This window comes from Arachis hypogaea, chromosome 16, assembly GCF_003086295.3.
Source record: "Arachis hypogaea cultivar Tifrunner chromosome 16, arahy.Tifrunner.gnm2.J5K5, whole genome shotgun sequence".
NCBI classification, from domain to species: Eukaryota; Viridiplantae; Streptophyta; class Magnoliopsida; order Fabales; family Fabaceae; genus Arachis; species Arachis hypogaea.
In genome coordinates, this window is record NC_092051.1 from 129,500,689 (window position 1) to 129,514,121 (window position 13,433).

The window sequence follows — 13,433 nt, forward strand, 5'->3', positions numbered from 1 at the left end:
TAGACAAAAATCGAATTGATAGTTCGTTCATTTATTTTAATCAATTAACATTAGTTCGGAAATGTTTGGTAACCAAAGAAAATCAGTCAAAAACAGCCATAACTTATTTTATTTATCATTCATTAATTGTTGCGATAATTAATTAATACTAAATAAGACAAATTCTAACTATTTTTTTTCCTAGCATTACCCATATTAGTTATATTTTAATTCTAAAAATTCTTATTTTAAACATGTATTTACTGCCCAATTCTTTTTTGCAGCTAACTGATTAATTCCCAAAGCATCGGGACGCATCGCCTCATTCGGTCGTTCCACACAACAGAGGAAACAAATCAAAAACTGAAGTGAAAAAGGGAGGAGATCAGTGAAAAACTGAAAATAAAGAAGAGCTCACGAGCACGACGAAGATGTTGAGGGTTGCGGCAAAGAGGTTCTCTTCTCTGTCTTCGTCTTCATGGAGAGCTAACCACGCTGCCTCTGCTTTCGTCTCTCGGAACCCCATCGCTCCTCACTATGACTCCCACGATCGCGGATCCGCTCCCCAACCCCAATTCTTTCTCCCATTCCGAGGTTAGGGTTTTCTCCCTCTCTCCCTCTTCCTTTCCATATTCATTTTTGTTTCAGCTCCAAATCAAAACGAAACCAAACCAGTTGATTTGTGTTTATTGCTGTCCCGTTCCCTTGATTTGATGCTTTTGTCTGTTCGGTATGTTTATGTGCTTATGCGCCAACCTGATTTTATTATTATTCGTCATATCGTAGTATTGGTAGTTGCTTTACGCAAATCATTTAACTCGTTCTTGGTTGGTGTCTAGATTCGAAGTTTATGTATTGTGAGCGTGTTTTTTGCTGATTGCAATCGAACATTTGTCTGGGATTTGGGGGTGGTAGTGATTGTTGGTGGTGGTGTTCTTCTACACGTGCTATTTTGTGCCCAAAGAACAGAAGGATAAAAGATGGCGTTGAATAGTGCTCATATTTTTCTTCTTTTGGAATTTTGAATTTTGACTTCGATGCAGTGCGACATGTGAAATCTCTTGCATTTGTCGTTTCGATAGTCAGAGGCTACCCTCTGTGGATGAAATTCAATTCCAACGAGCATTTGAACTCTCATATTGTGTTGGCAGTATATTCTAACCAACAGCTTTTCAAGAGTGTTTAATTGAGGGAATATATAAATAGAATAATTTTACCCGAGCCTAGCATGCTGTTGTTCTGATCTATAACAGGTTATACTTCATTGTTGGTTTTGTTGTCATTATATATCATTTATAGTGGAAACTAGAATGACACATCTGGTTGTAATATAGACTTTGGATTATAGTAAAAACATCAAGTAACATGAACGTATAAGAGATTGCATTACCAATGAAAAATTATGAAAGTATAAAACATACCAAGTGAGGCGCTATCTTTCTAAAATCGATATTAGCATGTATAATTGTGCTGTCAATAACTAGAAAGTTCCATTTCTAATTCTGAACTTTATATAATTCAAATCATGCAGTCGAGTGTTTGTGCTTTTGACTCCAGCTTCTTTTTGCGTGTATGTTTTTTGGGGGGGGGGGGTACCGTTCACAAAAAGCCAAAAGTAAAACATTAGGCTGTTTATTTGGATCAACACCAAGTATATTTGACCAGTCACAGGTCTTCATTATAGTTATGATTGTTATATTTGTATGCTGTAAGGTATTTGTTTGTGCCATCTTATGATTTATCCGTCCTATATCACTAGTTCCATAGTTCTCAAGAGATTGTTTATTCAAGAATTCTTTTATTCATGGTTAGGCACAAGAACTGGTTCAATAGTTCATAACCAAATTGTGTTCCATCTTATGATTTGCGCTTCCTATATCAGTATATCACTAGTTCAATAGTTCACAAGAGATTGTTTATCCAATAATTCTATTATTCTTTAGGCTTCCCATAACTGCTTCAACAATCATTCCCAAATTGTTGTGCCATCCTATGATTTGCCCCTCCTATATCACTAGTTCAATAGCTCACAAGAGATAGTTTATTCAAGAATTCTGTTAATTTTAAGTTAGGCTTCCTTGAAATTGGTTCAATAATTTATAACAAAAGTATGTTATTCATTGACAAAAATAAAAATAAAAAAAGAAAAGAAGAAAGAGAGAAAAAGTCATTATTGAAGCTTATTGAGAGTAATTGGTAAATATATTTTAGTTGTTTATTATTTTACAGTACTGGTACGAAAATTTTACGGAAAAAAGGGTACGGGTACGGGTATGTAGTATATATATAAAAAATATATGTAAATTTCACAAACTTTTAAAAGTAAATGGTTATTTTCAACTAATAAAATATGGTTATGTCAAATTTAACATTAAACTAATCTAAATAATTAATCTTAAATTAAAAAAATAAACATTTAAATAGTCTAAATAGTCAATTTAATGTTTTACTGCACATCTAAATAGTTTTGAAATAGAAAAATAAAAAATAAATAAAATTTACTCAAAGCAATGTAATTTTGAATGAATTTGAATCCGAAAAAAAAAAAAAAAAACGTACTCAGTAACGTCCAATACATACCCAAAACATATTTTTACCTAAAACTTTGTTACGTGTGTATTCGAGCGTATCTGTACCTGTCACATATGAGTACATTGCCAAAAAGCAATTACACCTCTAATTGTGCATATGTTGAATTTTAATTGTGCGCAAAAACATAATTGAATTTTGGGCATCTATTCACAAGTACCAGTAAGGACAATACCCGGTGCAGCCTTGTTGCCCAAATGGTTATGCCAACCATTTAGCAGTACCCTGTAACCATCACAGTTTGGTTTTTGCTATAGTTTTTGGAGCTTGCCTTCTTTTTATTTTTCAGGGTTTGCTTTATTATCTTCTTAGCCTACTTAATGTTGCTCATTATTTTTTTTTTAATTTGTACCTAGGTTTTGCTACTGGATTGCCAGTCCATACAAAAGAAAACAGCATTATTCCTGAAATTCCAGCAACTGTCGCTGCTGTCAAAAACCCTTCCTCTAAGATTGTATACGATGAACACAATCATGAACGATATCCTCCTGGTGACCCAAGCAAGAGGGCATTTGCCTACTTTGTCCTAACAGGTGGTAGATTTGTCTATGCCTCTCTTGTCCGTCTCCTTATCCTCAAGTTTGTGCTCAGCATGTCAGCCAGTAAGGATGTTCTTGCTCTGGCTTCACTTGAAGTTGATCTCTCCAGCATTGAGCCAGGCACCACTGTGACTGTTAAGTGGCGTGGAAAGCCTGTGTTCATCAGGCGCAGAACAGAAGATGATATTAAGCTGGCAAACAGCGTTGATGTTGGATCTCTTCGCGATCCCCAGCAGGATGCGGAGAGAGTCAAGAACCCCGAGTGGCTCATTGTGATTGGGGTTTGCACACATTTGGGTTGTATCCCCTTGCCAAATGCTGGTGACTTTGGTGGTTGGTTTTGCCCTTGCCATGGCTCACATTATGATATTTCTGGCAGAATTAGAAAGGGACCAGCGCCATACAATCTGGAGGTACCAACTTATACCTTCTTGGAAGAGAACAAGTTGCTAATTGGTTGAAAGACGCAGGAAACTAACTACCTGCTGCACCGGTTTACAATTGTTTTATTTCAATTTATTCGATAATGTCGAAACACGGCGTCGACATCTCTTGCTCGAGTACTTATTTGGTTTGTTTAACAAGTGTTTATGCTGCTCGGAAATTTAACTGTTTCTGTTTGGCGTGTGACCTATATGACTATATCAATAATCGCCTGCCTTTTTGCTTGTTGACATTGTTTGTCATATGCTTTCATTAGTTGATGACTTCAGGCGTATTGTATAATTATAGCAATGATACTTTTAGATGATCTAGAAATAAAATTCTGCTGAAGCAGCAAAATTTAAGGAATTTAGTTAATGTGAATCGAGTTCTTTTGGTCACTGAATCATAATGATTTGCGGCAAATGATTGAATCGGATTCTTGTTTTTCTTTTGTGTGATAACATGATTTTTTTTTTTCGTGGTAACAGATTACATGAGTGTGTTTAAAACTTTCTACACAGTGACAGTGTATACAAATTAAAATTGCCGTTTACAGTGTTATTAGCTATTCCGGTATTGTCAAGTTGAGAAATTCAGTCACCTGAGCTCTGATACCATGTGAATGTAATGAAGAGTAATAGAGAAAAAATAGTCACGGAAAGAGTAATTTTGAAGAGAGTATTGAATGATTAGTAAATTGTATCATACAACAGAATAGAGTATATGCTTTTGGATACATTTCAAGTGCACCGGGAGTACTCGTGTTCTAATTGTTTTAACCGTTGATCTGAATTATAAAAAAAATATATAATACATATTAATTAAAATTAACGGTTAAAATAACTGGTGCACCGGTACTCCCCGATACATTTGAAATGTTTCCTATGCTTTTATACTAAGGAATAAGGCCAATGCTAGCACGAGGAAGTGATATTTTTTCCTAAGGTAAGGAAATTGCGTGGTGTACTGGTGTAGCTCATTGTGTGACACATGGGTTTGCGTGACTATACGTGCAGACATTGTCTGCTACTGGTGACTGACAAGGCAGGGGTTTGTCTGGAGTGAGTTAATTAGGAGAGTTTAATTATTGTTTAATGAAGGTGTGTTATTTATTGGGCTTTTTGGCATTTTGTGGGTGTAATTTTTGTATTGATTAGCCTTTTTGTTAGGTTATTGAGTGAGGAATGAAGATTGTAGTCTTTTTTGTTTGTAAAGTATATCCGTATATCTGATCTGTTAAAATTTTTGTGCAAGAAGATGGGTTTTTTGGGCACGAACCGAAAACAAAATAAATGAACATATGGAAACAATTTTTTGATAAAATAATATTTGGTTTCCTTTATAAAAAGTGAATTATATAATTTAAAAATGAAATTGTGAAGCAAAATTAAAATGAAAATTACTTCGAATTGAAATTAACATATGGAAATATATTTTTTCTTATTTTAAAAGTTGATAGAGGGAGAAATTAATTCTAGATAATAATTCTCTTTAATTTATTGTTATACTTCTATTTATTATATTTTGTTAACAAAAAATAATTTCGATTTAAGGATCACATTAATAAAAGATGAATGAAAAGTAGGAAGGAATAGGGGGAAGAAGAATATTATTATTATTATTATTATTATTATTATTATTATTATTATTATTATTATTATTATTATGGATGGAGTGTTTAGGATTTTTAATTTAGGATTTATAGTTTAAGATTAGGTTAGGATTGATGTATTTTGGATTTGGAGTTACAATTTAGGGTATGTTTTTAAAAATTTAGGATTTAGGATGTAAGGTTTAGAGATTAAGGTTTGTAATTTAGTTTGATTTTATGAAAATATTTTTATTTTTATCTTAAGAATTTTATTAAAAAACATAAAAACAATGAAAAATATAATTTTATCATTTTATATTGTTATGTTATTTTATAAATTTTAAAATAAAAAATTTGAAAAATTAGTTTTTTAAACGTATAAATTTGTTATGAATTGATTTTTATTATCAATAATATACCTATTTAAATTTTCAAATCAAATTGTTTTGACATATTCACTGACCAAATAACGAGTTTTGCGAAACTATAATTGTGGTAGAGATTTGAAGTTCCTACTCTAGTAACTATGGCTGCGTTTATTTACAAGGATATATAGACAGATATATAAAATCATGTTTGGCACATAAAATATGAACAGAAATATTATATTTAAAGACACTAAATTAGTATATTTTATGTTTATCCTGATAAAAAAGACACTGGAATATTAACGAGAGACACAATTTATTTTTTATTTTTTTCATTATTTTTATTAATTTTTTATAATTATACTTTTTATTATTATATTTTTCTTTCTAAATTTTTTGAATGAAAATAAATTGAATTTTTTATAATTTGTTCTAGTTTATTACCAAACAAAATACAAAAATACTAATCTTTATATCTTTGTTTTTTTTATATTGTTCTTAATATCTTGTTTTATTCAGTTCTCAAAATTAAAGATAGCTTATTATGAGAAAATTTTCGCTATGAAAATGAATAATCTTTTATTTTCTTTTTTTTTTTTCTGATTTTAATTCTTTTATTTAGTGCTTCCAAGTTTCTAGTGATACCAATAACATTGACACATTGTAGCAACATGCAATACGAAAACTATTGATTACACAATACAAATATTATTATTATTATTATTATTATTATTATTATTATTTTGGGAAAAAGAAGGAGTCTAAGCCCAACAAACACAAAACTCACTACACTAGATTCTCAGTAGTTAATATGTGTGGATTAGCGATTTAGCGTTTGTCAGTCTAAAATTTGAATAAATTTAATTTTATTGAATTAATTTTGAGTAGGAGTGAATTTATTGTAATATAATTTATGTTTGGTAATTTTATACAAAACTGATTTTGATACAATGAATATTATTTAAAAAATAGTAGTTAAAATCACATTTACATAAATAATTACTAACTTAAACATGACATTAAATTATAATGTTATCCATTTAAATATGTTTAATTTTTTTATATTTTTTTTAGTATATTTTTTATATAGTATATTTTTAGTACATTATAATTTTTTTACTGTTATTATTTATGATTATTTTTTATTTAATTTGCTCTAACTAATAGGATCAACAATTCATATTATGGATAAAAAATAATTTTTTTGTATCATTCTATCTTTTTTTAAGTATATATGAATGTTAGTTTTGCCTTTCTTTAATATTCTTTTCTTATGGCATTTTTTAGTATTGCTTTTAATTATGATTTTTATTAATTATTACTGATAATTAAATTTTTATTTAATTTATTCTTTCTAATAAGATCAATTATTTATATTATAAAAAAATTACAATAATAAACAGTACAATGATAAATTTCACAAAAATCAAACAAAAAATAGAATTTATATATTTTTTATAATACTCTCAATATTCTTTTATTATTTAATACTATTTTAAACTATAATTTTTTATTACTTATCATTTTATTATTACTTTATGTTTAGCTTTTTATTTATTTTATCCTTTCTAGTGAAATTAATAATTTCTAAGATAAATTTTGTTGTTTTTTTTTATGAAAAAAAGAACAAAGGATAGAATTGATTAAAAAAAAAAATTCTCAATTAATAGTTAAATGTAAAAAGTGAACGCATAAATTAAAATTTTTAGATTTGGATCCACTAAAATTTTAATTTAACTTTAGAGAATAAAGTATGATTTATCACTATTTATTTTATAGGCGAAACTAAGAGAATATATAAGAGAAAAAATATTCAATAATGAGAGATCTCATTTTATCCTCTAAAATAAAAATATAAAATTTAGAGGATTCAAATTCAAAATTTTTAGCTTCTCATAAATATGGGTTCAGATTTTAGAGCATCATCATTCGTTACTCTCTAATTATGTCTTCTGATGGTTATTATTATTACTTCAATAAATTAGATCACTGAACAAACAAAAACAATTCCACCCACCATGGAACCCAACCCACCTATTATCCATTATCAAAAACTATTGGACAAGACAAAAAGAATCCACACATTAGCTGACTTAACTTGCCAATTAATTCATCATGATCACAAAATCTTTATGGACATTTTCTGCCATCTCTGCAGCAACAACAACTCATGCCTTCTTCACCTTTCCCAACTATCACTACATGCGTCTAAACCTGCTATAGCCACCACACTTCATTATGTGAGGAAGAAATTTTCATTCCTCATAATAGCATGACCCTTATACTAATGCAAGGTATGCAAACACTAACCACTCACCTTCCTCTTTCTCTGTCTCTCTTTCTAACCACTCAGCCTCTTATTCTCTCTTTAACCTTCTCATTTATCTTCTCCATCAACCTTCTCCGTCGCTGCTGTCGCAAACATCGCCACCATTATTACGAACGCTGTCGTCATTGCTGTAAATATTCTTACCATTGTTGTTTTTGCCGCTGAACCTTTATTCTTCTTTTTCATTTTCTCTTGTTCTGCATTTAAAATTTTTTGTTTGAATTCTGTTTATTTTAAATTTTATTACTTCAAGTTAATAATTAATTAGTAGAATTTAGTTAGTTTAATTTTTTATTTTAGTAGATTTAGGTGATTAAGATAAATTAGAATAGATTATATTAGGTTCTGAGGTTGCTGGAAAATATTAAATTTTAAGTTATTTGCTTATTTTTGTTACTGAAATTGTTTGAAAAATGTTTGACTGTATTAATAATGATTGAGCTGTTTGTATATTATCTTAACAATGATTGAAAAAATTAATAAGTTGAGAAGGGTTGATGGATATTTGGTTTAGATGAAACCCTTAAAAGGTGAAGAAATCCAAATTTTAAGGGAGATTCTATCGAAATTTTTATAAAATTTTCAATGAAATCGAAAAAATTAAAATTATGTTTTTGAAAGTCTTAGAATTATATTTAAGGTTGATAGATATTTATGTTAATTGTGACAAGAATACGTTTTCCCTTAAAATTCTTATTTTAAGTGTTTTGAGTTATTTGTTGAATTATTTTGTTATCCATACTTTTTCTCATATTTGTTATAATTAATTATTGAGTTGTTGTATTTTTGTACAATTATTAATTTGAATAATTATATTGAGCTTAGTTTATATTTTTTATTTTGTTAAGTTGGTATTATGATAAATATTTATGACATTTACAAGAGAACTAATATAAACTAATGTACATGTGCTAGCTTTTGACCCATACAGTTTATTATATTTGTATATAATCATTTTGGTTCTAGTGAAAAAATTTTTCTCCTTTGCAATTAATGTTTGAAAAATGTTAGGTAATCAATAAATTTTTTGAATAACATGAACAATCACCAATCAAATCAAAACATACTACATCTTTAAATTACCCACCTAAATCTTAATATTAGAATAACCATCCGCACACCTAGTAAAATGAACATCCAATATATCCATTGTTCACATTGTTTAGTATTTTCATTGTCTACCTATACTTTTCCTTAATGTTTTATTGCTCTATAGACACTTGTTAGTTTACTAAACTAACCAAAACACTTATTCATTCTAATTTAATCATTTTGAAACTAAAACATTATGTAATTTTTTTGGGTTAATTTACTAAACTAAAATAGTTTTAAAATTATTTGTTATTTCTATTTCTTCTTATGTTATTATTTATTGGTATTTGTTATGTTATTAATATGTTAATAATATATTTGCTGTATAAACATGACGACAGATAGTAGAAGTAGGTCGAGTGGGTCATGTGGTCGTGGTAGACGGCGGGCTTCCACCGAATCTCCCAAGGCTGCCCAGTCATCGCCCTCTACCCCGGCTCATCGACCCTTATGACGTCACATGCGGGTCCAGCAGACCAGCAATCCATCATGGTCCCAAACTTAAACTGTAAAATCCGTGAATTAATAAATAATTAGCTAATAAATTAATTATTATTTAAAGAAATTAAAAACTTAAATTTTATAGTTTAAAGAAAGAGAAATAATTAAAATAAGAATTTTGATACTAATTTTAAAGAATTTGGCCCAAAATTAGACCAAACGGACCGAACTGGAAAAACCGGGCCCATATTGGGCCCAACCCAATCTAGCCACACTTAAGCAAACTCAACCTTCCTTTCCTCCCTTCATACTCATTCACGCTAGAAACATTTGGAAAGGGGGAAGAACATGTAACATTCCCAAACCCTTGGCTTTGATTCAATCTTCTATAACTTTTCACTCTAATCGCTGTATCGTTTGTGGCCATGCGTCTACGACGTCGATCTCTACAAAGCCCAATAAAAAATTAGGTAAGAAAACCACATTCCCAGTTTCTATTTTCTCTTCTCCAATTCGAAAACTGTATGATTTTGGGTGTTGAGATTTTTTTATTAATTTGGTGTTTTAGGATCAAATTGACTTGAGAAATTAGTGAATTTCTGCTTAATTGAGGTACATACAAGGTAATGATCTTCAACCCTAGTAAATCCCTTAGTTAATTGTATTTTTGGTATTGAATGTGTATGTATGGATGCAATGATATGAAATAGGTGATGTATATATGTGTTTTGGAGCGTAATTAAGGAGATGGAAACTTGATGGGGAGCTTTGGAGGTTGAATTTTGGAGGTGGAACTTGTGAGCTTGCTCAGTTGGGTTGCCTTTAGGTTATACGAGAAAATTGGATAAGGTCTAATTTTGGTTTCTCGTATTTAATATATAATGTCTTATGAAAACTTAGGTTAGATGATCATAGGAAAGGTTGGAATGTATGATTATGTTAAATTTTTAGCCCTTTTGATGATAATTATTGAAATAGGTTGAGTATGGGTTGGTGATTGATGTTTATGATGAAAATAGAATGCTAAATGATGATTTTAATGTTAGTAGATAATGTGATGTTAATGGATATGTATGAGGTGGTATGTTGATGCACTTGTTTGGATAGTTGAGAGATTCTTATATGAGATTGTTTAAAATTGAGGTATAATTGGTTGTGGTAGGATGTGGGTTGGTGTTGCTGTGATATGATATATTTTGGTGCTGATTATAAGTATAGAAAGTTGATTTTGAGTTGTGATTTGATGAAAATAGAGGTTTGAGGATTTTTGTGAAAATCTAATTTTCGGCCAAACTTCGGCAAGCCATAACTTAGCTTTCGAACCTCTAAAATTTTCCAATCTTATTTCATATGAAAATTGGGTCCGTGAAGTTTATGCACGTCGGAAGTTCGGTGGGCAAAACTGAAATTCTGTAACACTTAGCTAATTTTTCTCCCTGCAGAACTTGCGTATGCGAGCAGTGAATTTGAGGGGTTGTGTACGTAACGCGACCAACCCTTTCGGGTTTGGTATCTCGCGTACGCGAGCAAGAAAAAACGCACCCACCCGTACGCGTGGCCTACGCGTATCCAGGAACCCTGTTTTCAGAAAAGTGAATTTTATGTTTTAAAATCTAATTTCAAACCTTTAAACCTCTATTTTTACTCTCTAGGACCCTAAACTTTAGTTATAAGTATAGTGAAGAGATTAAACTTTGGAGAAGTAGTTAACTTGGAATTGAAGAAAGATTTTAAAAATATAATGTGGTTGTGGAAGATGGTACTTGAGTTGATAAGATGATGAAAGTAATGTATGAGGCCATTAAGAGAATAAGGCAATATTGAGAATAATGAAATATGATTAATTATTAAATGATTACGATTTATTGAGGAGGTGCGGTAATGTTGCGAATATGCCGAAGATGCATATATGAGCTAATGAATGAATAAATGATGAAATATAATTATGATTGAATATTATTGAGACATTCGTTGACCCCGTACGTAAGATGTGACCAGACATTTTAACTCCCCCGGTTTCCCCTTGGGCATGCGTATATTGATGAGCGGATATTTTATACGCTTTTTGGCATTATTTTCATATAGTTTTCATTATGTTTTGTTTAAGTTTTATTAAGTTTTCATAGGTTTTAGTACAAAATTCACATTTTTTGGATTCTACTTTGAGTTTTTGTGTTTTATGGTGATTTCAGGTATTTTTTAGCTGAAATTGAGGAGTTTGAATAGAATTTTGATTTAGAGACAGAGAAAGGACTGCAGATGCTATCAGGATCTGACCTTCGTATACTCGAAAGAGCTTTTCTAGAGTTACAGAAGTCCAAATGACACACTCTCAATGGCTATGGAAAGCTAACTTCCAAAACTTTTTAGAAATATATAATAGTTTATACTTTGCTTTGGAAATGAAGGCCCAAAACTGGCGTTCAACGCCAGCCACCAGTCCCACTCCTGGCGTTCAACGCCCAAAGGGGAGTAGCTGGCGTTGAAACACCCAAAAGGGAGCCCAGGGGTGGCGTTCAACGCCCATAAGGAGTCTAGCTCTTGGGAGACACTCAAGCTCAGCCCAAGCACTCACCAAGTGGGCCCCAAAAGTGAATTTTTGCACTATCAACTTAGTTTATCTTATTTTTGTAATCCTTAGTCATTAGATTAGTATATATATACAAGAGTTCACCCTTGTTAGGGGACTCTTGCCCACTTTTTATGTTTCTACTGTATTATTCTATCAGCATGAGTCACTAACCTCCTAAGGTTAAGGTTAGGAGCTCTACTGAGTTTCATGGATTAATAATATTACTGTTTTACTTCAATATGTCTGATTCTATTCTCTTATGCAACCTCGTTCTTCACCTCATGAACTGAGGGAGACCCGTGACAATCACCCTTGTTCTACTTGGGTTCTGTGCGAGTCCTGACCCAGGTAGCATGAAACTAAAGCTAGAGATTGCATTGCGGATTCCAATAGAGCATCTGAGCAACTTTGGATATGTGACATATAATCCCGTTGACTATGGGTGCGTGAAGTCTCTGTGGCGTTAAGGCTAGAGTTAGAGAAGCAGCACTTTCTGATCCGGAAGATCTACCTTGTCTGTGGCACCTTGAGTAGGATTGTAAAGGGAAGTGGATTGCTTAGAACTTCATCTGTTGCTACAGTGAGAAGCCTAGAGGTGACTTGATAAGAGGACATGAGTCATCTCAACATGGTGGATTGCTGCAGTAGAGGAGGTTAACTTGATGAGAGGACATGAGTTAATCACTTACGGCTGCCATTGAAGGAATCAGAAGGTTATTGAAGAAGACAGTAAGAAAAGTTAATCTGGAAAGACAAAGCATCTCCGAAGCCTCAACCATTCTCATACAATTGAATTTTCTACTATCTAGTAACCTTTATTTATTTAAGTTGTTTTATGCTTTTTTCGTGACAAACTATATTTTCTATCCGCCTAACTAAGATCTGCAAGGTGTCCACTGCTTGCTCAAGCTAACAATCTCCATGGGATCGACCCTCACTCACCTGAGGTATTACTTGGACAACCCGGTATACTTGCCAGGTCTATTTGTGCAAATTTTGCGGAGCCAGTTTCATGCACCATATGTAAATCATGTTGCTTGTATGCGAAGTTTGTATTCGTAGGTTTTGATGAATGACAAACCAACAAACGACATGAAAGACAAACCAACAAACAACTTGAATGAACAAGCATGTTGAAAGATCAACCAACATTCAACGTTGAGGAATGAAGAGTTGAAAGCAACACAACAACAACAAGAAACTCAAGTCCACAACATTTGAAGACAAGTATAGTGTCTTAGGACTTAGGTAACTTCTTGTTAAGAACCAATTGCTAAATCTCTCAACACACACTCACAAAATGTTTTGATGCACATCTTGCAATTCGATGCTAGCCAAATGGTTTAAAAACTTGTTTTCAAAGGTACAAAAGCATAGGAATTGACTCCAACAAGTTTGAGATCAATCCTAAGCATTTTGAAGTGATTTTAAGCCATTCTTTAAGGTTTGCATCGATGCACACTCATCTTGCATCGATGCAAAACATGCAACGACTTGTTGCATCGAT

General features: G+C 31.6%; 1 protein-coding gene and 1 long non-coding RNA gene across 2 annotated transcripts; both read left to right on the top strand.

Annotated features, from left to right (window-relative positions):
* Positions 1-224: 224 nt before the first annotated feature.
* Positions 225-3,899, top strand: LOC112754985 (cytochrome b-c1 complex subunit Rieske-4, mitochondrial). Its single transcript, XM_025802830.2, has 2 exons — positions 225-573; positions 2,925-3,899. Exons 1-2 carry the CDS (start codon positions 411-413, stop codon positions 3,566-3,568), a joined length of 807 nt encoding a protein of 268 aa, XP_025658615.1. The 5' UTR covers positions 225-410; the 3' UTR covers positions 3,569-3,899.
* A 3,674-nt stretch (positions 3,900-7,573) lies between these two features.
* LOC140180378 (uncharacterized) lies at positions 7,574-12,164 on the top strand. The gene is made up of 2 exons (XR_011874548.1): positions 7,574-7,951; positions 11,547-12,164. It is a non-coding gene; the product is annotated as an uncharacterized lncRNA (long non-coding RNA).
* The last annotated feature ends 1,269 nt before the right edge of the window (positions 12,165-13,433 follow it).

Coding starts and splice junctions, on each gene's coding strand:
- LOC112754985 (XM_025802830.2), top strand. CDS start 411: ATGTTGAGGGTTGCGGCAAAGAGGTTCTCTTCTCTGTCTTCGTCTTCA. Junction 574..2,924: donor ATTCTTTCTCCCATTCCGAG/GTTAGGGTTTTC, acceptor ATTTGTACCTAG/GTTTTGCTACTGGATTGCCA.